This window comes from Aythya ferina, assembly GCF_964211825.1.
Source record: "Aythya ferina genome assembly, chromosome: 6".
Classification (NCBI taxonomy): domain Eukaryota; kingdom Metazoa; phylum Chordata; class Aves; order Anseriformes; family Anatidae; genus Aythya; species Aythya ferina.
In genome coordinates, this window is record NC_140303.1 from 16,526,754 (window position 1) to 16,553,927 (window position 27,174).

Below are 27,174 nucleotides of genomic sequence, written 5' to 3' on the forward strand. Positions count from 1 at the left end.
TTTGGTATGAATTTGTAGGATGATGTCCTGTATGTTGATACTACTTGTATTAGGCGTAGGGACAAACTGGCTTGAAAGCTTACTGCAGTTAGGAGGCTCTCTTCGCTGAAACGGTTTGTCTAAAGGGAAAAGCAGGTGACTGCTATATGGTTACAGCAGTGGGTGACAAGCGGCTTCGTTTTGCTTGTAAAATAATGGCGTGGGGGGGGGGGGTCTGGTGGGCTGCAGAAGATTGAATCTTTGCTGCCACCTGCTGGCAATCCAGTTTAGTTTTTCAAATCCTTAGTACAAAGTATGTTTGCTTAAAAAACATGACAGGATAGCAAAACAGGAAGACAAAATACGGTTTTAGTGAGAATTCCATGTTGTTTTTCAGGTAGTCTAAATGTACTGTCGGTCTACATAGGAAGAGGTGGAGGACTGATGTCGTGGAGTAGCTGAATAGGTACCTCAGAGAGGACAGATACCATTTCTGTTAGTGTGTGTGGTCAGAAAAATGAGGGCAGTATTTTAGGCTGTATGTACGATGCCAGCTGTTGCACAGCATACACTTATTTTGTCTGATTGTGTTAATGCTTTCTTTGTGCATGTGTGGTTAAACAAGGTCTCCTGCTTTGACTAGGAATAAAGGCTTCCCCCCCGCTTCCCCGGCCTCCTGAAAATTGTCAGAAATGGTAACTAGCAAAAAAACAAACATAAACCAGCCCCAGATTTTGAAAAATCGCTTGGAAGCCTGTGTAGTCTACAGCTCTCTTCTGTACTGAAGGTTTTCCTATAATCTATACATGTTATTTTTAATTTTAACTTTTTTTTTTTTTTTACAAAAAAACTTATACAGAATTGAATCTTAAAAATTAGCTTTTATTGATTCTTTTTTTTTTTTTTAACTGAAATCCTGTGGTTCAAAGTAAGTAGCCCTTATAAGTCAGTGTGTAGGATATTTTTATGAGGAGAGTAATGATATCTTTTTATAGTATTTATCTGTATATTCAGCTAAAATAGAAGGAAGTTGCATGTGCTTTTTATAAAAAAAAAAAAAGAGTATGAGTTGAGCCACAGTAAAGCCAGCACATTATGTTACTGACGAGACTATCATGAGGTACTTGTATTTTAGTCCTACTATTCTATTCCTGTTAAAGGAGAAATAGTCCAATCCTATATTAGGTCATTTTTGTTTGGAATTCTAATAGTAGGATCAAGAATATGTAATGATGACCTTTGGCTTCAGGAAGAAAGGAGATAAGGAGGGAAGTTAAAATTAAACATGGATGTAATAGCTGACCAAAAGAATAGACTTTGTATTAAAGTCACCAGTATAAAAATGTTCCTTTTTTGACTGTGACTGAGTTTGAGATTTGATTTAGATGGCGGAAAGGTCAACTTGATTAAAAAAAAGCACCATGCCATACCTTTTCTTCCTTATTAACATACTGCAGAACCCAAAGCAAGGAGGAGGAAGCATTTGAATGCTTCTAAGTTACTAGAATCTCTTCCTTTTATTTATTGCTGCTTTCTTTATAAAATAAATTACTTATAAGTATTTACAAACTTAAAATACTCAAACACTACAGTGACTAGTCATGACAAATTAAATACATAGCAGGGGAGAAAAATCTGACACTCAGCAGCATTTTATTGAAAAAATGAAATACTTCAATGAACTCCTAAATGTAATGGTTTGTCTTCAGTATTTTTTGTCTAGGGAGAAGCTATGAAAAATATTACTGTAAAAACAGGATTTATATTAAGATGCATGAGTAGATGTTGCAATGTACAGTGTTCATTATTAAATTAAAAAGGCACTTGCTATCCTACTTGCCAAATGACTATTTGAAACAAAACTCACGTCTTCAGAGAAAGGAAAGAGCGGTTAAACATGTCCACAGAATACATTCATATTTAAAAAAGACAATAGCAACATTATAAGCTAATACCTTAAACAGATTCTTCTATGGCATAATTCAGATCTTGAAAGTCAGTGAAACACAAAGTTCAAAGTCCTTGATTTATTTTTTGATTAAAAAAAAAAACACAAAACAACAGAAACCTCAAAGCCAAACAACAATAGAAGCTCTTCAATCTTAATCCTGGTACCACCACCAGTGCTACAGTAATGTGCTGAAGGGCAGGAACACTGCAATTCAATAAACCTATCCTGCTGCTAATTCTTGATTTTAATCTCTTAGCAACTGACTAAACAATAACACAAACCCAAAGCAGATTAACTGTTTGTCTTTCAACTAGACAATCCCTCATTGTGTTTCTGCATTGCAGAGTGGTTTGAGTGCATATTCAGCCATAGGCTGAGTGCCACATTCAAAAGTGTTTGGAAAGAGACAAGAAAAACATAAGGAAATAGAAAATGGGTAGACAGAAGCAATACAGTCCATGTTTCTGGTCAACTCCAATGTTGGACTAGGAAGAAGGTAGTTGGTGTATCAAAAGAGGGACACAGTTCATTTGCAGAAACATTGAATGCCTCCACCAAAACAAAAATGCTTTCATCTCCCCACAGTTTAACAGAATTCATATACGCAGTCACATGTGCCCATGAACTCAAACTATTTTCATTTGTCTTGTCATGAATGTAACTGGCTTTGTTTTCCTTATGGTGTCTTCCATATTCACAGCTTCAGTGTACATGTATTTTTCATCTTATCTACTGCCTCCAGTACCATTTAGAGTTCATCCTAGTGACAGGAAAATAAATAGTTATTTTAATAGTACCAATAAGTCTTCAAGATTTTCTACCCCACTTGCAATGTTTTTTCTTTGATTTTAAGTACTAACTTATCTCAGTTGGACAAGTGTTTCTTAAAAAGAGTTAATACTTCTTCACAACTGCATATTATCTTCTGAGGTAAGATGTCAATCCCAATCTTGAACTAATCAGCCTCTGTCTTTGGGTGTTACAAGATTGGTAAATCTAGTCTAAGGATTGCACATACATTAAAGACTGTTGAGATGCACTGTATTTTCATACAAAAGGGGTGGTGTCTGTGAAACATGAAATCTATAAATTCATTGAAGTCCTGACAACTGATGTATCAGAATACTGCTGTTGTAATATCTATAGACATGGAAAACTGAATAGTAACCAAAATAAGCTGAAGTAAAATGTATCTGGTGCTGTCAGAAGAGATAGCATTTAATACCTCACAGAAAATGAGCAAAGGCTAATGTTTTAAAGGGCTATTCTTTAAAATAATGTCTCTTGTAAAAATCCCCAGAATAAGTGTTCTTACCTTATTTCTAGATTTTCTTTTTCCTTTATCTTCAATTGCTTCTACTTTTTCATTCAAAATGTCAGCAATACCTTTTGCATCTCTGCTGTCTATATATTCCCCAAGAACACTTTTCTTTTTAAAAAAAACAAAACAGAAAACAATTACAATGTAGTAAAATATTATTCATGCTTTATACAGAATAGAATATGCGCTTGCTTTCATTTAAAATTCCAGAAGAATGCAGGGAGGCAGGCAATGACTTTTGCAGCTTGATTTGTGATTGATAGACATTTTGCCTGTTTCAACAATGCTGGTTCTTTTCTCTTACAAACCACTTTTAGCTGCTACATTTTTACAACTGTACAAGTGTTGTCTTGGTCATTAAACTTAAAGAAATACAAAATAGTTAGAGTTTTCTTGCATTCATTCAGCTAGCTATGTGATGTTGACAGCGATTAAAGTTTGTGACTTTGCTCTATATTCAATACATCTGTCAGTGTGGGTTCACTGCTTGGGAGACCTGAAAAGCCCCTACTCTTAACACAGAAAAGTCTCTCAGAATTTCATGGGATTGTGTGAGGAAGGATTTTAATACTTCAATACTCATTTAAAAGATTGAGCTTTAAAAAAAGCACAGTTGAATTGGTTTAACTATGAAGATGCATTGAATAGTATTCTAGACTAATAAATTTAAAAAGATGATTGCAACATTCTTGAAATTTAATAGCAGTCAATTGCTTTTACAGGAATAAAGGCAGTTTCCTAGAAGCGTCTGAACATTTCAATTTTAAAATCTAATATATTAATACTCCTATTAGTAGTGAGCATTAATAGGAGCTGGTAGTCTGATTAATTTTTAATTGAAGTGGTTTGTGAAGGTTTGAGGCAAAATGCAACTAAATATTTTATACCACTTTTCTATCTTGAAATAGTTTAATTCAAAATTATAATGAAATATTAATGATTACTTTGAAAGTATTTCTCTTTAACCAAAATTACGTTGTCCACATTTTGTTTTAAGAGAGACTTTACCTGCTTTGGGAGTTGGTGATTAAAAAAATTGTATCATTTGAGACTCCTGAAAAATTAAACCCTGGTTCTGGTTAAGTCTACATCTTGATTGCTATTCAATTAATTTACAATATATTTTTACAGTAACAGAGTGGTGTTGTATTATTTTCCTAGTGTTTTAAGTTTAACATGAAACTGAATGCAAAAAACTTTCTATAACATATCAAAGTACATTACTTAGATATTCAAGAGATACAATTATAATTGATTTCAGTAACACTTATCTCCTACCAGTAGCTACACAACGTGGTACACAAAGGAAACACTTTTTACCTTCATTCCTTGGTAGGGGTAGAACTTAACAGTAGGGTAGGCTCTGATATCAGCACTTCGACAGGTCTGACCATATGCTTGACAGTCTACTTTTCCAGCTTTTACTTTTCCTTTAACAGCCTAAAATGAAATATGTTAATTAGAATCAAAGATCACAGTTTCAGGGCTGACTGTAAGCAAATAATATGAAATTTTAAAATGCAGCTGAATGAGCAAAAAAAAAAAAAAGTTGCTTAAATCTTTTAAAGAGTAGTCACTTGATTTGTTCTCACTGTTAACTCTTATAGCAGAAGCTACACCACATTCAGCAGAGCACTCTTGAGTTTAGAGCAAAGCATGTCACAGTTAAAAGGTTATCCTATCACGGGCTGACATCTACCTCAAAGGGTGGCCCTTGTGTGCACCTGTCTACACAAGGTGCAATACCCCCTGGCAAGTGGGACCTAAAATCATAGACTTCTACTAAGAACATCTGAAATTATGATCAGTGAAGTTTTGAAGACTTTGTAAAACTAGACTAGACTTTTAGAAAATAAGAAATGTCTATAAAATGGCAAGAAACATTTTCATACTATCACCATAAACACAAAATGCTCTAATAAATTGCTACCTGTATCAGAAGAACAAGAGGTGCCTACATTAAAAATACTGAAGGTGAATTAATGATTATGCCTCAAACTTAAAAGCCACAGTGAACTGTATAACAAACCTAGAAAGCAACAGTTATATTTCATTTTTTAAATACCTGAGTCTTTTTTTCTGTAAATAGAAAGAGGTATATGACCTTTGGATGGTTGCTAAGAACTAATGTGCTGTGGAGTATTGTAACCAATAGTAGTAGAAGAAAATTTGTTAATACAGTTAAAAACCTACCCTTGCAAGGATCTCAAATTCAGGAGCAAAGTTTTGGCAAGGTCCGCACCAAGGAGCGTAAAAATCAATGACCCAGTGATCTTTCCCGTTCAGAACCTTTTCTGTGAAACTCTGAGGAGTCAGGTCTACAGACACTTGTGGTAAATATCTGAGGAAAGGGAGAGTAAAAGTCATAATCAATTCAGTGCTTAAACCATATTCAATTTACACTTAAGGACAATAGAACTTTCTGAAATTAAGTGTACTAGTGATCTAGAAATCCTTACTTTATTTTTTCTATTATTAAGGAGTCACCTTTCAGATGTGGTAGATAAGATAATACAATCTTCATGAAATTGGTAGACAATAATGGTATTTCTCCCCACTTTTAAAAGCTTAATTTAAAAAAGGTGGAAACAATATCTTAAATAAAGCAATACATATACATCAGTGTTTCAAATGCTTGACTTATATACAATTTGGATATTGATTTCTCCTAGCAAGAAAACTATATGCACAGCTTGTGAACAAAAGTTTCATGCTGTAACTTACCCTAATGCCCAGCCTCTCAGTGAATACGAATCTCTGTGCCATCCATTGTAGCTACTATAAAAAGATTAAAAAGAAAAAAATCCAGTCAAACAGTAGTTTGAATTGTCTCTGGAGTACAGATGATGAAACAATGAACCTAAAAGCATATGCTTCAGAATGTATTTTTGCCTTGTTTCAAACCTGACAAAGACTCAATACATTTCAAAGATACAGAATTAAGGACCAGAAGAACTAGAATGAAGAAAGGAAAAGGAAGAAAGTTATGTGTCAGGAAAGTAAGAAATTTGGTTTGAAGCACATGAACTTTGGTAGCTGGAAGTATTTTGAATGAAGGATCTTTGGTAATAACTCCCAGATAAAATTGCAGACACTAAGAAACATAAAAATCAAATAGAAGTATCTTTATGTGTTTTCCAATTGATGCCCCTTCATTAAAATACTACTATTACTAATTAGGCACATTATCCTCAATTTGTGGGTAGAAAAGTTAGGCAAACTAGTAACTTTGAAATGCCAAGAAAAAAATTAGGAAGTCATGATTCATATCTACTAATTTGCAACTTCATAACAGTATTTTCAATATACAGATACTAGTGACAATCTGACCTGATACAGTTAGGTGAATTTTATTTTAAGAGACAAATACCCATATTTTTGCTGGAAAAAAACAACCTTACCATTAGGAACTTGGTAACAGTCATGTACACTAACTTAATTATTTTCAACAGAAAAAAGAAATATGCTTTTTAAAGAAGCTTTTTCTAGCAGAATCAAATAAAAGCAATCCAGTGATGAGAGCTACTGCAGGCCTGCTATTAGGCACTAAGATAATATTATCATCTGCCAGCATTTAATCAGCTTTCTAATTTGTAAGAGAATGAAGAGACATCTACTATTTCAGACTTTTATGTATCTTTAAATATGCATATGCCTCCTGAAATCCCTGGATATTCAAACAGTACTGTGAAATGAAGGGGACAGGCTCTTTGGTTTTGGCAAGATTTAGTTTCCCATAGAATTTTTTTTACTCATTAGTGACTACTGTTTCCACACTCATCATACAATGAATGGGATAGCTAGATATATGAAGACAATTTTTGCAATGGAACTAAGACTGTTGCCAGTGAGGATGATCAGATGGCTATATCACACTGTTCTTTGAAGTTGCAATCAATTAGGCCTAATAATGTTTTTATGTTATGTGATTTATATCATCTGCTTTAACAGACTACTGAACTTAAAAATTTGGCCTGCAATAAGAAATAAAAATCAAGGTTCCTGAGAGTTTCTTTTCAACTTACTGAAACAGAAGAGCAAATTAAAATGGTATGTTTGAAGTATTGAAGTCAATAACATCTAGGACACCAAGGACACCAAACAACATCATAGGATCCTATTTTAATAGCTTTGATGAACCTTTTCCATACAACAGAATATGCAAATACATTTTGTAACACAGCGTCTATCATTTTCCAAAATGAAGTAAACTACTTACTAATATTGATGAGTAGTCTTTGATTTTTGAGGAAAGAGTCTTATTTCAGGATATCCCTGGACACTTTCTTGGTGACAGAAAGAATAGTATTTTTGACAGTCCACACTGCCTACACTGATTAATCCATTTAACATCTAAAAAAAAAAAACAACAAACATGCTAGTCAATAATACTACAATTTCAGTAGTACTTCAGAATTTGTGCCTTAATCACTGGAATGCAAAGCTGGGGAGAAAAACCAACAACTCAAGGCTCTCATGAGGCTTTCTTTCCTGTAAATGTATCAGTGGTATCCAATGGGAGCCAGCTACCCAGGTGCATTCCCAGCATTCACATAATATTTTAGTGTGAACTGTACAGACATGGTTAATGGCACTTGTCTTACGTTAAAGGTACATACAAGCATGGCTATTTAGTTTGACTACCATCTTACCATGTTTTAAATCACAGGCTCAGCAACTATGACAGATCCTGGTACAGTGTAGATGAGCTATCGCTTTCACAGTTTGTGTCTGTTTTGAACATGCTGGATTTGTTGCAAAGGCCTAAACCATGTGGTGTGGGCAAGGAAGCCGATGATTACTGATCGTATACTATAGAACTAACAATACTTCCCAAACATTTGACCAGAACATAGGTAGAATCCTGGACAAAATTCCTAGTCCAAGTGAGTTTTAATGTCTGAAAGTTATGGACTAGTTTCATGTTTTAACCAAAGTTTCTAGTTCAAATTCCTGAAGCATACCTAGGAAAACCCAGATGGTTGTCAGTGATTGTGGTATTTGCAAATATTACTTTTGCAAATAGGAGAACGCTGTAATGACCTAGCAAAACAGAAACATCCTCTCTCAGTACCAACAATTGGGTAGTTAAGTGTATGGAATTCAGTTAACAGTCATCCTTAAAGCATATGGAATTTAACATTTATTTACTTTCAATGAAGGAAAAATAATCTCCAGAAAAAAAAATCTTCTAAGAAATAATTAGGTAGGTAAGATTGAATTCCTTTAACCTAAAATTCAAATCAGAGATTTCACAAAGGTTTAAGTGCTATCTTAAAAGTGATTAATGATCATGAAGACTAACTGTGGATGAAGTGGCAAATTATTTCAACTAGTTCTTATCCTATCTATGGGTAAAGCTTTAATTTTTCATATTTTATTTTAAAGCAACGAAGGGTTGCTATTTCTGCAAAGCATTAAGCATTAAGTTAACTTTACTTGAAAGTTTCTCACAACTTCAAAAACTCACCTGTATCAACAGGAAAAACTGGGCTACAATATTAATGTATTAAGAAACAAAAGGAAAACTTTGGAACAATATAAAACTGTTAGGTAGGAATTTCCTATTTTGTCCATCATATTAATCACCAGACTTTCTCAGTGACAAGTTTAAGCAATTGTTCAGTCTCAGTAACTGCATAAACAGGACACAAACAGAAAGTGATCTGAATGTCACTTACCCTGGCCATTTTTTTCCATTCTGGCATTAAAGCTTGACAAGGTCCACACCACGGAGCATAGAAATCAACCATCCAGATTTCCTCTCGTTTTCTTCTATCAACTAATTCAACAAAAGTCTCTGGTGTTAGGGAGATCACTGATGGATTCCTAAGGTCCTAAATCAAAGACAGTTTAAGGACATGTACCTTGCAATAATATCCTGTAAACCTGTACCTACTGTCATCACATACAGACTGTACAAAATTCTGAGAATGCCCCTTTTTTACTGAAATCTTCTTGATATTATGGTAGGGAAGACTCCATACCACTGAAAGGCACGCACGCATCAGATGTCGCATGCCTGATTTGATGGGAAAAATGTATGGGAAAAAAAATAAACCCTAAAAGACTGCAGAAGGGAGTTTTGTCTTCCTCTTCTGCATAAAGGGAGGCAAAATGCATGAAACTCAACTCACCTGGCAAGAACAGGGATTATGAAATTCAGCCATGCATTTTAGATGGGGATGCAGTAGAATGCATATGGTGCGTTAGGTGCCTTCAAGTATCAACTGAAAGAGACTGATCTCTACCTGTTCCTGCACAAGCACTCTTGCACCTGCTTTTTTTTTTTTTTTTTTAATAAGCTGTCTGAAAAGAATGAACAGTCTCTTTGAAGAGGGAAAAACAGCCCATAGCTCTAGCAGTTGAGAGAACCTGCATGCTGGAGGAAAGATGGGTACAAGAACTCTGGCAGCAAGAATGCTGAGTATCAGTGATTTGCAGTTCTGTGAGTTAAAAAAGTTGGAGGAACAGACAAAGTATAGAGGGCAGCAAGTTAATTGACAAAAAAAATCCTCCTAATGTCAAGTTGTGTGAGATTTTCACCTTAATAATATAGCGCTTCATATTTTAATTTATTTATCTGTTCTGTGCTGTAGAAATCATTACTATTATTCTGTAAATTGGAAAGGATCTTAAGACATTTGCTAATGACATCAAAGGAATAGGCTGTCGGAGTAGGGAAATAAATCTGCTAAGTGTCAAGTCCCAGCCTGATAGTTGCTGCATCACTTCTTGCCCAACGTGTTTTTTCCACTCCTTGTCTTACTAGTCTAATTAAAATAAGTCTTAGAATCTTCCAACTAAAGAGGTATTGATATATATTGCAAATACAGCACAACTGCAACAAGGATTGTAACTTACATACCTCTATAAACTCCAAGATCTGTTCAGCAGAGTGATGTCCTTCATATTCATGAACATCAGACTGATTGAACACAACTGTTGTTGGATAAGCTCGAATATTATGCTAACAAAACAGACAATGAGAAATTGCAAGGAATTAGTAGGCGTCCCGTACTTTCCTTTAACTGCCATCGATATTGGTGGCTCACTTTATCCTTTCTGTGAAGTACAACTGCTTAAATATAAATGCAGGTGGGAGTTTGTAACAAACCAGTCCAGAAAAAAAATTGCCAATTGTATTTAGATAGTATAGTTTGTCCTGAAGTTAAAAAACAGCCAGTAATTCATTTGCTGTACTCTGCAATACAGAAATTAACCCACAGGCCTTCTAAGCCTTTAATTTTTAAGACTATCTTTAGGGCTCAGGTGGAAACACTTGTACCATATGAAGAACCATATTGTCTGCTATTGAACACAGATGCTCCCATGGTTTGAAATCATCAGTGTATAAGCACATCTACATGTAAAACACAACTTTAAAGTTGTTCCTTTTTTTTTTTTTAAACCTAGTTTTCATGTATTTTAAGACATTCACATTTTTAATATAGATACAATATTCTAACATACGCTCTTATAAACAATAAAACACACAGATGCAATTTGGCAGGAAATCTGCCAAACTGTATTTTCTGGAAATCAAGAAAGGCAATATTATTAGTTTTTACCCTGCTAAATTAATTGAAGCAAAAGCTAAGCAAATTTAAAAATGGAAAATTGGGCAAGATTTTAATAATCTATGTTTCATTCCATTACTATATTTTTGAATAAGCATAAGCTGATAAGTAATAAGGTTTATTACTTCAAAACTGATCCTGCACTTAAGCCCCACAAAAGAAAAATCAGTCATTTAGGGTGAACTAAAATAGAAGTCTTTGCAGACACCTTCAAAAAATGCTGTATCAATATAAACCTTGTATTTTTTTTACATGCTCTACTATTCCCTCTTCACATGTGAAGAACAAAATTAGTGCATGTATGCATTTACAGAAAAAAAAAACAACAAACTTTCTGAATCTGCTTTTATTTTTTTTTTATTAAAGATAAAAAGAGGAATTTCTAAATTCTAATGGTTTCCTGAGTATTCCAATAACACTACCAAATCAGACCAAAATTTGACCTGTATTTTTGCATTTAGGTATTATCTGTAGCGACTGTATAGTTTTTTTTGCTTTGGAAAAAAATCTTGATACAAATGCCCTGTTGGGGTTACTGACCTTAAAAAAAAAAAAAAAAAAGTATGGAAAACAAGCATTGTCTGTTCCCACCAATAAATATAAAAAATTTGATAGGAATTCCCCCCCCCCCCCCAGTTTAAAATTCCTACAGCTTACCATGTTGCAAAGCCCTTCGTGGACAGTACAGTCTAGCGTTCCAAATTTAAGCTGACCATAAAGATGTTTTGATGCTTTTCTCAACTCTGGTAACAAAGCTCGACAAGGAGGACACCACTAGAAAACAAAATGCAAATAAACACAATTGCTTTGCCCTGCAGTTGGCTCTCAGGAGAATGTAAGCTGTTTGAAATGAATAATATGCTGCTTTGACAACAGACTCCACTAAATAAAAAGCCCACACAATCTAGGAACTAGTGCTGCCAAGGACTGAGAAATTACAGTACTGTCTCATGATGTCGAAGGATGCTTTCAAAATACTAATAGCATTTTGTTACATATTTACATAACAGATTTTAGAAAAGGGGAAATGTAGATATTAAATACTTACTGGTGCAAAGAAATCCACAAGCCATGGCTCCTTCTCTTTGCCAGGAAAATTCTGAGGTCCCAGTGTGATAACATGAGAGTTGACACTTTCTTTGGCAAATGCAACGATGTCATATAAGATCTTCTTTCCTTCAAAGAACAATGTAGAAAGGAAACTTTATTTTTCCCTACGAAGATCTCTTTAAAATATTATGTTGTTATAAATACTGGAAAAGATCTAGAAATGCTGTATGTATACAACCCCTGTCTTCTTTGTAGGGGTGGAAACTGCAGGTATGTAAGGTTTTTCCCTGACAACACTCATTGGATGTATGGAATCATCTTCGCCCTTTAGATATGACTGATTTATCTAGGTGGTCAAATGATTTTCCCCTCTCTTCTTTAATATTACATTTTGACTGAGATTTCTTGCAAGCTGTTCCTAGTAGCTGAGACTAGAACCTCAGAATCAGAACCTCATCATGCATAACTGCCTTTTGCTGCATTCTGGATGAAGCTACACTGATTGTTGAAACAGAACTGTAGCAACTGGTGTTGTTCTCATACCATCATTTTTCAATCCTTTCAGAGGTATGCAGTAACATAGTTCCAACCTTTCATAGAACCAAACTACTACTCTGCAAATGAATGTAAGTGGCAACATCTCAGTATAGACTTTCTTGGATGGGAATCAATTAAGTAAGGAATTCATTTCAGTGCAATGACACAAAATCAAATCCAAGTTTATTATGTGGACAGCCCTGTATATCTGGCACGTTAAGCCTCTGTGACTGGTGTGCCTTGCAGCATTCTTTGGCTGTTCTACCCAAAGCATAAGCTGTCTTGATCAGCTTCAGAGATTTCTTTCATATGTAAGGATGTAGATGACTGAAATAGACAAGACAGTAAATGCAAAATACATCTCTTAGCATATGGTGATCCCTTACTGGGATGGTGGTGGAGGGGGGGGGGGGGGGGACCAAAAAAAAAAAGCACAAAGGAAATGATAGGTCTGTGCAAGGCTACAATAAGGTCACAGAAAAAAGAGCAAATACTAGGACTACAGAACTGTTCCTTTGGAAAAACAAATGCAGTGTGCCAAAGATGGTGTCATCTTAAAGTGATTATGTAAAGATTTAAGTTTGCCAAAGTTTCCCTTACCATGATGAATTTCATAATCTTCAATTCCTTTTCCTTTGAAGACTGCTAGACATGGCTGATAGACATATAGTTTGTTGCAGATGGTTGGTGAGGAAAGACAGTCAAACTTGCCAACCTATTTAACAGACAGCACCATTAAGGCATACAACTTTAAACAGACCAAGATATTCTGGAGGGCAGTAAAAGTTAGGATAAATTCACAATATAAAGGCTAAGTATGGACTAGTAGTAGCCTTTTTTTTTTTTTTTTATAACAAATATCAGAGGTCTACTACAAAGTTTGAACTTGGTTTCTCTTTATTTTCAAAATAATTATATATATATTTTTAAATTAAAATAGTTTCACATATATCAATTTGACACTATAGTGTTAAATTTTGATTGTTAACTGAAGAGAATCTGTAGTGACAACATTTGCTACAAGAGATGATTTAAAATAGAATCTTACTTAACTACTTTTAAATCATTGAGACATTATTTAGTATGGAAAACTTCACTGCTTGCTTAATTTTAAAAGCATTACTACACATCTATCACAGTATAGCATCTCTCTTTGATACCTGAGGTGGCAATAACTAATAATGATAACAACATGCTGATTTGTGCTCTGAATGCAAAGGGAAGTTTAAAGTAGGTAAGCAAGCATTCTTACCTGAATATGCTCATCTTTAAGTAAAAATTTAAGTTTCTTAAATTCCTGTACACTTGATTTGTCATTTTCTCCAAACTGGAAGAAAATTAGCCATCTGTGATGAGCTAGACGGTCCTTTAAATGAGGTGGGAAAAAACACCATTATTTCCTACTTATACCTGTTTATAAATTCCTTTTATGTTTTAGAATGACAAATGTCCAATTATTCACTTGTTCTTTAAGTGATGTCCTCCTCTTCAGTAAATTCTTTCATATAGTCCTTTCACTAAAATTCCTTCAGTGCATCTTAAGTGAACAGTGGAAGAAGTCTGAAACCAAGCTGGCTACATGCTATTCTCTACACTTTGTTTCCATTGCATTTCCTATCAGAGGTCAGGCTGCCACTAATACAAGTGTCAAAAGAGCCTTCCTTTCCTTCCCCTCCCACTGCTGCAAAACATGACAGAGTTGATTGAAAAAAAATAACAACTAGAAGGTTACTGTTGCAGAGTGAGTTCCAAAGGCAATGTCTGTGGTTTTATATTTTCCTACTAAATATCTATCTACAAATAAAAATATGTACACCCTTCTGCCCCCACATTTATTGTGCTAAACTACACAAGTAGTAACTAGTAATAACTAATCTTGGCTAGAGGGGAAAAAATATCATTTTCAGCAACAACAATAGTAGGTTGTCATACCAACAGCATTTGAAAAATTTAAAACTAATAGTTGATAAAAGATTTTCATAGACATTGTAACTTTTTTTTTTTTTTTTTTTTTTTTTTTTTTATAAATTTACCTCTAATGATGCTGCAGAAATAATTTCAAAGTCAGGCAGATGCTTCATTACTTCCTGATATATTTCTCTGGCATCCAAGGAGTTAAGAAACTAGAAAGGAAAGTTAACTTTGTTTAAGAAACCATGAATATCATCCTGATTATTGATGATCAGTACTCAAAGCATCAGGGAATTTATTTTGTTTTGCTCTTTTCCATTAACTGAAGGGTACAGTTCATGTTATTTGATCAGCTTTTTTCATTTTTACATATAATTTGACAACAGCACTCAGACTACTGCTTTTCAGATTGTTTTCCCACATCATTAAACTCAAGATACCATATTTTGAGTGCTGAAAGTCCTCAAATTCAAATTTCAAACCAAATTTTATGATCAAATTTACAAGATTTCAAGTCTATTTTTACAGCCTTCCCTGATTGCATCGTACAGATCTTTAAACTTCAGTAATTTGTAAAATTTAGGAATTTGTATCTGTCAGTAATTCCAGAGGTGTGGTAAGGTACAATATTGTTGCCCAGAGAAGTTGTGGATTCTCTGTGCCTGGAAATGCTCAAGGTCAGGTTGGATGGGGCTTTGGGCAACAGGAACTAGCGTTCCTGACAGGGGGATTGGAACAGGATGGTGTTTAAGGTCCCTCCCAACCCCAACCATTCTGTGATTCTATGATAAAAGTTGAAAATGGGTAGGTTGCAAATCTAATTTCCTCCTATTGAGGCTAAAGGTAGTGACAACAGAGGAACAAGCCATGCTTTAAACTGAGAAATGCCTCCTACCACTTAAGGAAGTTAAAATTACCATAAAAATGTAGGAGGAGGTTACAGTATTAGAATAGAGCCAAACAGCATAAGCCATACTGACAGACAATGTAGGAGTACTTTTATCACATATGTCAGTACTCTGTTTGGAGAAGCATTTCTCGAAGCTGTGATACGTGGGGCATATTCTTTCTGGAGTAAAAATTGGGGGCATATGGGAAATCTAAGCTTGTCCAGGATAGCTGGATAGCAGTTTCTGGACTAGGCTCTTGGGTCTGTCACAAAGCCCCCTGGATTCCCACAGCTACTCAGTGAGGCTCCTGAAGAGATGGTTCAGCAGAGTTACAGGCTGATGCTACTGCAGTGTTCTTGTTCACTCTCCCAGCATACCAGCAAGCTGGGGACTACCACCAGGGATCACTGCCTTAGAAACCAAGAGAGATACATACCAGGATACACAAGTTTAGAAGACAAAAAAAACAACTAAAAACATCTTTTCAGTTGTATATAATCCATCTGGTAATTATTTATACATTCCTTTGTCATCACCGTATCTTATCTAAATACAGAACTGTTTAGAAACAACTCGTACCAAAACACCTCCTTTCTCTTTGTTATTTATGGTGGCTCCAGGTGGAAAGTATGCTGTAGTACTAGATGAGATATCTAAATTATCACAAAGCTCACCCTGAGTGCCACAGTCCATCCAGCCTACATTAACAAGGCCTTCCTGTATTAAAACAAAACAAAAACGAAACACAACAAGACAACACAAAAACGAAGAATGGTATTTTTCAATGTCAGGTTCAGAAATGCTTTTAAAAATCCCAATACAACCAATTATGTACAACATTTTGAAAATGGAAGGAGACAACTGTCATTCATCACTTAATATTAATTCATTCATATTTTATATATATTAATATTTAAAAATAATGTAATCCCAACAGCTACTTAGTCAAAATATTTTGCTGTTCTGAAAATTAATGGGTGAAGTCATAGTTCCACTAAACTCAGTAAGAATTTAGCAATTCATGCTTTCAACTATGTTATTTTGTTTTAAATATAACAGGTGAAAAGTAAAGCACTGCTTACCAACATGCCAGCAAGCTTAAGACGTGTTTGGTAACTCAAGCAATCTGCAAAATAGAAGTGATTTACTTACAAACATAAGACTTCAAATTATTAATCCACTAAACATACTTTTGTTTAGAATTACCCCTTTCCTCCCAGTAAAGGTAACCGCTTTAACAGACATACTACCTAGCTAGTCACGCAACATTTTAGTGACTAAATTTTAACATCTAATAGTCATCACAATTGTATACTGTAAGTTAAAACATAGTGTGAACATTCTTTTGCCTCGTGAACAAACAATTCTCATTTTAAGTTATATTAAATTTTTATTTGCTGTACTAAGACTCACCTTAAAAAATTCTTGTATGACTCAATGTTTAAAAAACCACACCACATACATACATGCTGTCTTATAAGGAGATTTCAATTAATTCCCTGTGATTACAATAACTTAGTGTAATAAATATTAGATGCTCTAATTACCCATCCAGACTTAGTTTGAATAGTTAGCTTCTGATGCAGACTTTTCTGAAAAAAGATACATCAACCTCACTGTAACTAGACCAAAGTTGAAAACCTAATTACAAAAGGATTACAACTTGAAACCAAGCTATTTACAAATGTAAATCTAATGCTAACTCTGATTGTTCAATTCCCAGAACAAAAGTCTCTTCATAAGACTGGGAAATCTTTATTTGTTAAAGGTGTAGCAAATTTACTTAGCTCTATCAGCTAACCAAGGCAATTTTCTCCTACTGTATCCAATACTGATCCCAAGAAAGTCCATGACAAAACAAATATTGAAAATAATGCAAATCTACACTCTGTTGTGACATTGGTAAGAGATGATTACTATGTCCCATCCTAACTTACAATTTGTTTTATGTATGTTAGATAGTATCTTTCTGTGTAAGCAGTGATCGATGTTGAGAAAGCTTTCAAATTAAGTCGTGCTTCTGTCCTTTCACAAACATGCTGAAGAAGTAGCAAATAAGTCTGGTAACTGGTTTCAAACCAATGGCTTATTAAAAACAAGAAGTCCAGCAACTTCAACAGTGTTTATTATTATAAGCAATGTGAGCATTGCACACAGACTGCTATCAGATGTGATGTCAAATCATAGAACAGATTTTTAATGGTAACACTAAGAACAACTAATTTTGGGGTATTGGTGGTTTAAAGTGAGATACATCCTTTCTTCTGGATGCCCCAATCCTGGAGGTGTTCAAGACCAGGCTTGGTCTAGTGTGTGGCATCCCTGCCCATGGCAGGGGGGTTGAAACTGGGTGATCTTTAATGTCCTTTGCAACCCAAGCCATTCTATGATACAATAGGATTCTACTCAGGTACCATGACAAGCTGCTACGTGCCTATATGCAGTATCTGTCATTTGAGCTTGTGCTGGAAACTGAAGTCAGAGATACTTCTTTTCAACCTGTTCCCTTCCCTTAGGGGTTGTATTTGAGTGCTGTTCTAAGGACTCACATGACATTAGAGAAACACAATACCATAATCTTTCTATTAATGTCCCTTTTGTCAAACTGCCCACAGAATGGAGCTTAAGTGACCCACACTCCACATACTGTGGCTTCTAAGATTTTGAATAAATTTACTCTTTGTTATAAGTGAAAGGGATTATGTCATTGTCTACAAAAATACATTTTCATTTCCCCCCCTGCTCATTTTATTTGACTAGTATTTGACATACTTACCCCCACGTTCAGCACAGAAGGTGATCAACCAACCGAGGCCAGAAGCAAATGAAGTTTCAATGGCATTAACAAAGTTTCCTAAAAATAAATCAATTTGCATAAGTTTGTGACTGGTCTTGGTATAATTCAACGTGACTGAAACGAAGTTCTACATTAACAAACTAAAATAAATACTATTTTTAACCTCAAATGTAACACTTAGCAACAGTGGACAGATTTGATTTCATACGTAGCTTCTGATGTCTTTTATAAAAGCATATAAAAGCAATTTCAAGAACAACACCCCAAGTAAAAATACATGAAAATTACCTGCCCATAACTCCGTGACTGTGCTTGTAACATATTGCATAGCAAAGTTCTTTAAGCTTTCTTTTGACCTGTCTCCATAGTATTTCACAGGTTGCTATAGACGACAAAGAATAAAGTTAAAAGAATTTAAATATACACACATGCCAGTGTTCTTCATAACAGTACTTATGCAATTGCTACACCCCCTTCTCTCCCTGAGACCTTAGCTCTGTTTTTAACCTCCTATATTGGAATGCCTGAAATTTAACCTTTATTTAAATTTCGTAATGTGATTTCTTCCTAAGTCAAGCAATGAAAGATAATTAAGTCTTAAAAATACCAGCTCCCAGTGATTGTATCTTTATTTAAATAAAAATTAAAATGGCTCACATCAGTCCATTTGCATGTACGTACAATCTCTGCACCTAACCTGACAAATTTTATCATTGTCAAAATGCACCTAACTATTCAAGTCTTTGTACACCACTCCCAGAACTACTACTCAACAGGCAGTTACACAGCATGACGTACATAATTCCTCTTAGCATGGAGGAAGTCTTGTGGAAGCAATTTCCAAATTTCTTTAGGTAAACGGTCATATTCGCTGAACTCAAACCAGAGACCGTTCTTTGTATTTTACAAGTCCATTGCAATAGTATAACCGAAACCGTTCAAGTGCTTAGACTCACTGCTTTATTAATGCACCACTGCTGACAGTATCTTCCCAAATCAGAAGTTTACTGCTGCACAGTAAAATGCATTTTAGGAAGAAAATCAGAAGTTTATGGATGAATAGCAAAATGATTAATAAACAAACGGGAAAAAAAAAAAAGCACTGTATAAACCAGTTACTGAATTTAGCTGTATAAATTAGTTTAGGCAAGGTAAGGGTAGAGTAAAAGTAATTTCTTATAGAGAAGTTAAACAAACGGAAAGCTTTATATAGATACACAATTGAACAAGTATTAAAGAAACACTCTTCCAGATTTTAGTCATTCTAAAAAATGCTTAAAGTTTTATCACTTACCATTCCAGTTTTGAAAACATACAGACTTGGATAACTGTTAATCCCTTTAATTCGACAAAGCATTCTATTATCTCCACAGTTGACAGCTCCAATGCGTATTACTCCATCCATTTCTTTAGCAAACTCCCTCCACTAGAAAAAAATAGGGAAAGGGAAAATGGATATTTTGCTATGAAGAAATACTGAACAATCAGCATATGTTCTCTTCCTGGAACCTTGAGTGATTGTCTTTGGTTTTGACTTCAGTGTAAAAATCTGCTTTGTTAAAATTCAAGTTGAGGAACTGAATTTTAGGAGTCGCTTGTTTGTTATACATACCGTAGGTGCTAAATCATGGCAGTGGGAACACCGAGGAGAATAAAAATTCACAAACCACAACTCTCCAGAGTTAACAGCAGCATCTAGATCAAGAGAAGAAAATCACATATAAGTAATGCACACCTACAATGTAGATATATCTCAAATGTACATTTTTACTATACTGTTTTCCTTGAAAGCCAAATTAAGTATTTCCTTATGTTAGACACAAGTTAGTAACAGTAACTGAAATTGGATAAAGATTGCACTTAACTCATTCACAAGTACTTGCTGCTGTAGGCAAACAAACAAAAATCATACTTTGCCACCCTGACTTTCAACATGTGTTCTATTAAGAATAATTAATCTTTACAGATTAACCTGACTGAGATGTTTGATAGCGTAAGTTCAGTTACCTTAACAACAAAACACAAGTGCTAAAGCAATGTTACACGACAGTACTTTCCATTTCCTGATAATCACTTCTTTTCAGTATTCCACCAGGTAATGTTTTTAGGTAGAATCCCTGCCTAACTGGTAGAAAACACAACTTAATATAGTTACTAGAAAACTCACGGGAAACAATGCAGTACTCTCACAAATTAAAGAAAACAACGGCAACAAAATATACGCATCCACATTATCAGCTTGAATTACATATCTTTCAGCCTTTGTATTTTTGGACATAGTTTTTACAGTGAGTTTTAGAGGTTATATTTGTCTATATTAAAATATTTCTTAATCTTCTTGCTTGTGAGGATATATAAGGAAAAAAATATTCTGAAAAAAATGAATAGAAATAAAACAGAAAAGTAATTCTATCAAGCACATTTTTAGACAAGACACCAGGAAGGTGTGATGAAAGATAAGGAGAAACTAAATAAGACAAATAAGTTCCTCTTACAGATCTCACAAACCAAACCAAATTGTTTATTGATAGAACTATTTGCTTACTAGCATTTGCCAGGAAGTGTTAGGGGTTTTTTGGTTCTCTCTTACGAAGATGATTTCCTGACAATTTTTTTTTTTTTTAAGATATATTATAGAAGTTTATAGATATACAGCTAAGAACGTAAACATTTTTACTTTGGATTGTTAAACTAAGCTATCTATTTAAAGCTTACCAAATTCTCCTCGATCCAATGTTATAATTTCAGGATCATCATCATAAATACCTATCAAAAAGTAAACAACTCCTTTTAATTTCAACATTTTTAAAAAGAAGAAGCAAACCATAATTTTATTCACAACACAGGAAACAGAAAGCAGTACACATAAGTGAAAACAGCAGGCTGGCAGAGAGAGGTTTTTACAACTAAGCCATATTTATTTAGTAATATGTAACCTAAGTCTAATCTCATATGAGCTGTCTTGTCTTCATGCTACAAAAGCCACCAGCAGAACAGAAGAGTTCTTTTGGTATTTTAGTAGACCAATTACTGAGTGAGCAAGAAAATTGAACTACCACTTCCTATCAACAACAGGCTTCTAGGAGACAGTTATGGTGTTACAGCAAGCCTATTAGGAATAGTGTCAACTAGTTGTCAGATTATAATTCAAGAATCTCCAGCTCTCAGTAAGAGCACTATATGTAATGTCTGGAAGCTTGAATGTCTTCTCTGAGCCTCTAGTTATCTAAACTATTTACAACAAAAAGGTGTTTAAGCCACAACCTTTTTCACTAATAGAGTGTGCAAACAGTGGAATAAAGTGTACAGAATAAAGTTAAGAACAGCAGTTTTCCTAAAAAGCTACACAGTTCTACCTAGAGCATCACTGCAACTGGTATACTACTTCAAGTACTCAAGAAAGCCATTAACGAGATACCAAAAGTACTATACGTTAAATTATACTACTATGACTACAGTTCTTTTACAGTACCTAACATGTTGGGATCCCATTTCACCTGAGGTATACAAGCATTAAATACAAATAAATGACAAGAAATTACTTTCCACGGTTGACAGGATAGTTTTTATGTTACTATCCATTCATATATAATGCAATACATTACACTCACCCATGCACTTAAAAAAATATATATAAATATTAAATCTGTATTTATACATACACATATATACAAGAATATATCCACATATATATATAAACTACTCCAAATGACTGGTTAATAGACTTTCAAGGATACTGTTTCTCAATTGCTGCCTAGAGTAATTTCTGTTTTTTTCTGTGATAGTTGCCTCTAGTTTAATCAATTCCAAACTGCACAGACTTTTTTTTTTTTTTAAGAGATGGGAACATATTACATCAACCTACACAAGGGAAAAAAAAAAAAAACACGGAAAAAACTACTGGCTTTGACTATTTTGCCAGGGTGGAGGTTCATTTCACCTTTCTTTTTCACATCAATCAAGCCATGTTCCTCAACTGCCTGTTTTAAACTTACTTCCGTCAAAATGGTTCTGAGAATAGTTCATCCCCCCTTTTTCCCACACCTATAAAAGCTCTGTTGAGATAAACATAAAATTATCTTGAGACAATTTATTTAATTTATGATTCTATTATTTTTCTTCATTTTCTTCTACCTCTAACTGTGTAAGTGAATGTAAAAATGGGCTTGCCAGTGCAGAAATCTCCTCTCAAAATCCACTTGAGAATGCAATTCCTATACCAAAAAGAATACCAATGAAACAGTAACATTGGAATTTAAAAAAAAAAAAAAAAAAAGCAAAAAAAAGTACCTGACATAGAGTAAGAAGATAGGCAAGATAGGCAGCAGGAACAAAAGGCTAGGTAGATAGAGCATCATGTTATTTTGTGGGTAGCCATTAACATGATAAATAAAAAATTGCCTCAGAATGAAAATGACAGCGACAGAACAACCAAGCAAGGAGAAGTCTGGACAAGATACATCAGAAGTTTATAAAAAGATTGATATAGATCTGAATATAGCATTTCCTTGTGACTGCCACAAACAAATCACAAACACACATCGTCACTTACCAAAATCATAGCGATAGAAGTGCCAGCTTTCATAACGACCTCCTTGCTGCTGATCTTCAAGGCCTTTCTCTCCATATTTATCATACTTCTTCCGTAGATCTTCATCTTTAAGTACTTCGTAGGCTCTATTTATTTTCAAAAAATTTTCATGTGCATTTGGATCGTTCTATTTAAGGAAAAACTATAATTAGTAATTAATAAACCGCATGGTATGCATAACGCTGAGAAAATAATCTTTGAAAATTTTTTGCCAGTTGCAGTGGAAGCTGACACTAGTGGTCTCCAAACAAACTACAGTAAAGTTTTCCTTTCCCAAAGCCTAATGCATATCCTTCTAATTTCTTGATTCTCACTAAGGTACCAACTGAAATACAAAGCAAACTGTTAGGAAGCTGTAACATTCTCCAGTGATGCCTCTTCTTTCAACTCTCCTAACTTTTGTTTGATCTCCTCTCTTTCCAGATTAAGTTTCCTGTGCAACTTCTATTCCCTTGAAAAGAATACACAATGTGTGTGTAGAAGTGGGGGCATACATGCAAATTTAGCAGGATGCTTCTTCCAACAAGTAAAACACTGTCAGTGCATCTCCCAGCTGAAAATATTTTGTCCTTCTGAGCTCAGCTCAGTAGATTAAATGAGTTATACTGGTATATGGACTTGAAAAAAAATACATTCCCTGTTTTCTCCTATTACTTTGGATCCTTGTATATAATGGACCTTGTTTTGCAAATACAGAGGAATGAAAAAAAAAAAAACACAACACACACCAAAAATCCTTAAGAACGAAGACTTACGATTTCCGTGTATCTCATGGCTTATAGGTTCCTTTACTTATCTGAAAAGCATTCTTAGTTCTAGGTATTCTAGGTTCTTAAGAATTAGAATAGTGAAAAATGTACTTGGAACTCCAGTTTGGGTCCTGAGCTGGTGCAGTGTAACAGTGGTGAACAAGATCTGTAGTGCTCTCTCCCACCTTTTTTACTTCTGCTTACACATTTCATTCAAAAAGCACTTCCTTAAAGATACTTCATTCTTAAAAATACTGCACGTAATTACATAGATGCACATGAAATGAATTGCTATTATGGAATTTGTGTAATGGCTTCATCGTCTACGATCATCTTCAATGTTGCAAGCAATATGTTGAAAAATTGTTTGTTGTATTTCAGTAATATTGGCATACATCGAAGCTATAGAATCTGATCTGAAATATTAATATTTTGAACGTTTAACCCAGTGAAACCATAGCTTGCTGTTAATAGGTACAAACCGGCATTTCTAACTTGGTTGGGATCTGGCTTTCTCTTTGAGCTTTGTCATATTCATATCCATTGTAAAAACATCGTTTGTACTATGTGCAGGCAGGCCGTGAGCCTACACAGCACATCAGTGTCCTGTGTGTCTCTGTGCAGGTGTAGTTGCATATATACTTAGCACATAAGTGCCAAACCACCATATTTCCCATGAACTTCTGATTAATTAAGGAAATCTTGAAAAAAAATCATGGCAATTAAGTTTTTAAAAATTATTTCTTTGTACTTTGGAAAATACGGTATCACACACTGAACCATTCCCAGTCATGTTTCTCTAGTCACCCTACAGCTCTTTTTTACCCTCCTTCATTAGGCCTTGGCAGTCCTAGAATTTCTGCTTTGTTCTGTTTGACACCTGGAGACTGATGTCTCAAGACAGGCTGGTGTTGTTTGCTCTTTGGTTGAGACTTCACAGTAGGGAAACGGTAAGGTCCCCCAAGCTAAATAGAAAAAGATAAACTCATCAGTTTACCAACAAGGTAATATGGTACAGATACATGTTTTCTTGTATTTACAAAAATGCAACCAAGAAGCAAATGATACTGCATTTTTCCTTCAGCAATTTGACATGACCCAAATGTCAACAGAACCATGTATATTACCAGTCTACCCCTTCTGGTAAGTCTTCTCTACAGAAAATCTGAGCTAATCCACGTTGCCAGCTCTGTACATTACTTCACAAGAACAGAGAAACATTTTAGATAAAGTAAAAACACATCCTGTTTAAACATTAAGACCCCTTACCTCAACATCATTGACCTGTTAAAGATGAAACTTACCTGATTTTTATCAGGGTGTAACTTTAATGCCAGTTTTTTGAACGCTTGTCTTATTTCTCTACTGCTTGCTTCTTTGGATACTCCAAGTAAACTATAGTAGTCCTGATCAGTGCACACAAGAACTATTGCACATACTAAAACTAACAGTAAAAATCTCAGGTATCTGGTATGATCTCCTTTGGACAATACGAACTCCATCGTGAAGCTTCTGGAAAGTTTACAGGTTCTGATTCGAGCAGGCTTTGAGAAGAGTCTTTGGTAAATCCACTGATGTTTGGAGATGGGCTGTACTTATGACAGACTTCTTCAAAATCCTGGTTGTCCTACTTCACATCACAACTCTCGCAAGAATTACAATCTATAAAAAAGAGGGGGAAAAAAAAAAAAAAAAAAAAAAACAAGTATATACTTCAAGTAATTCAATATACACGAGTAAAGAGCTGCATCGCCAGGTTTTGCGGTCTGCACATGAAGTTTCCTGACGGCTAACTACCTGCTTCCCGAAGGCCACTCAACTAACAGACCAGCCCTGCATTCAGCGCCTTGTTGACTCAGGCAACGAAGCAAAGCCTGAACCAGGCGGCTGGCCCAAGCGCGTCCTGCCTCCGGCCCGCTCCTCCATCGCACTTACTCGCAGCGCCCCCGGGGGACGCTTCTCCTCCCAGGGCCGGTGCTCGGGGCCGCCGGGCGCTTTCAGCCTCTCGCAGACCGGCCGGGCGCGGGGGCCGCCGCAGGGCCGCGGCCGTGAGGTAACGGAGCGGCGAGGCCGGGGGGCGCCGGGGGCCGCCCGGGGCGGGGTCGCCGCCTGCTCCGCTCCGCTCCGCTCCCCGGCCGGGCCGTGCCCGCAGCGCGGCTCTCAGCGTGCGGCGGCGGCGGGCCGGGCGCGGAGCAGCATGGGGCGGCGGCGCCTTCTCCCCGTTGCCGGCGGAAGGGCGGCCCGCGCCGGGATCCGGCTCGGGGCCGGAGCGGGCGGGGCGGCTCCGGGATGACGTGGCGGCCGCGCCCGCCCCGGGCGGGGCTCGGCTCCTCCCGGCCGCTCCCTGCGGATCGGCCCGCCCCGCCCCGAGCGGGTTGGGGTACTACTACTGCTGCTGCTGCAGCCCGCGGGGCCGGCTGAGGGGTTGGCGACAGCCTCGCCGCGCCCCTCAGCGGGACGCAAAAAAGCTCGAGATAAGGGCAAGGAGGGCGGGCGGTTACCAGTTGTCCCTACGGGCACAGCACTGGCTTGAGGAAAATTAATTAATTAATTAATAACGGCAGAGCAGTGAGAGCTGAAAACAAACTGGAAACACCCTCCTCCCGCCCGCCCTCCTCTGCCTCTTCTTCCCGAGCGGGGCGGGGAATGGCGGCCAGCCCCGAGCGCTTCGGCTCCGGCACTTGGCCGTGGGGGCTGTCCCGCGAGGGGTCCCTCCCGCGGCAGGGCTGCTCCGCGGGGCTCTGTGGCACGGGATCCGTCCGTCATGAGCGGGCTGCTCGGCACGGGTCCCCCAGGGCGGCAGCTCCCTTCAGGGCACATGCACCTGCTCCACCAGGGGCTTCACACACCACAGCGGAACTTCTGCTCCAGCGCCTGGAGCACCTCCTGCCCTCCTCCTTCACTGACCTTGGCGTCTGCAGGGCTGCTTCTCTCACGTTTTCACTCCTCTCACACAGCTGTGGCACAGCGTTTCTTGCCTGTTCCTAGATACATCGCCACAGAGGTGCCACCAGCGTCGCTCACTGGCTTGGCTCTGGCCAGCGGCAAGTCTCTGTTGGAGACGGACAGAACCAGCTCTTACCTAACATGGGGCAGATCCTGGGCTTTCCTCACAGAAACTGCCCCTGCTGCTCCCCCACTACCAAAACCTTGCCACACAAACCCAAAACACACACAAACGTGGCCATTATGTGTGAGGGCCTGGCTGCATCCTCAGGGAGCCTCCAGCCAGCTGAGGGAGGCTGGTAGTGAAGAGATGCAAGTGGCAGGAGGAGGAGTGCTGAGGAAGCTCTGTGGTGCCAGGCCTGCCTGGGCACGACCGGGATGCTGACACACCCCAAGCTCTCCAGTATGTGGCCAAGCCCTGATCTCTGTCCTGAGCCCAGAAGCCTCTCAGTGGGTGCCTGAAAGTCTCTGAAGATAAAGACAGTCAAGGAGCCCATTTCCTCAGGAGTGCTGTCCCACAGCACAGGGAGCTGCCCTCACCTCAGCGAGGCTCATGGCAGAGAGAGGCTTCAGGAACGGACAGGCTGCAGTGATCTCCTCACGGTTGGTCACTTGTCTTTCCTCACATATCTGCACAGGAGCATAAATGTCTGAAAAGAAACAGACCTGAAACATTGCTGGGGATGCCCTGCTGAACACAGTTCTTCCCACTGTGAGGAGGGAGGCAGAACAAGTAACCTGAGGTGTGGTGGGGTTGTGGGACCCCTCCAGGAGCGTGCTGGGGTATTCCTCGCCCAGGTCAGGCAAAGAAGCAAAGTCCCATTTGTCACAGTGAGGGCCATTAAAGGATTCAGAAGTGGTATGGTCTTTTG

The 27,174-nt window shown here is 37.0% G+C and overlaps 2 protein-coding genes across 5 annotated transcripts in view; one reads left to right on the forward strand and one right to left on the reverse strand.

Moving 5' to 3' along the window:
* The window catches only part of PDE1A (phosphodiesterase 1A), a 253,162-nt gene that overhangs the window by 6,770 nt on the left and 219,218 nt on the right, over window positions 1–27,174 (forward strand). The gene's annotated exons all lie outside the window — the stretch shown is intronic.
* DNAJC10 (DnaJ heat shock protein family (Hsp40) member C10) lies at window positions 1,616–25,605 on the reverse strand. Of its 2 annotated transcripts, none has more exons than XM_084524826.1 (23): window positions 25,292–25,605; window positions 24,661–25,018; window positions 22,569–22,734; window positions 20,732–20,782; window positions 19,629–19,711; window positions 19,311–19,442; window positions 18,305–18,398; window positions 17,996–18,073; window positions 16,302–16,345; window positions 15,799–15,936; window positions 14,452–14,541; window positions 13,671–13,784; window positions 13,019–13,133; window positions 11,880–12,007; window positions 11,489–11,605; window positions 10,120–10,221; window positions 8,933–9,088; window positions 7,471–7,604; window positions 5,976–6,029; window positions 5,445–5,592; window positions 4,572–4,691; window positions 3,246–3,359; window positions 1,616–2,690 (listed from the first exon to the last, which is right to left on the reverse strand). In XM_084524826.1, the coding sequence occupies exons 2-23, from the start codon at window positions 24,856–24,858 to the stop codon at window positions 2,679–2,681; spliced, it is 2,388 nt and encodes a 795-aa protein (XP_084380952.1). In that variant the 5' UTR covers window positions 24,859–25,018; window positions 25,292–25,605; the 3' UTR covers window positions 1,616–2,678. The 2 variants fall into 2 exon arrangements, with proteins under 2 accessions (XP_084380952.1, XP_084380953.1); XM_084524827.1 differs by lacking the exon at window positions 25,292–25,605 and adding an exon at window positions 25,154–25,171.

Coding starts and splice junctions, on each gene's coding strand:
- DNAJC10 (XM_084524826.1), bottom strand. CDS start 24,858: ATGGAGTTCGTATTGTCCAAAGGAGATCATACCAGATACCTGAGATTT. Junction 16,346..17,995: donor CTTCTGTGCTGAACGTGGGG/GTAAGTATGTCA, acceptor TCTATTTTGCAG/ATTGCTTGAGTTACCAAACA. Junction 14,542..15,798: donor AAGAGAAAGGAGGTGTTTTG/GTACGAGTTGTT, acceptor TTTCCTTTCTAG/TTTCTTAACTCCTTGGATGC.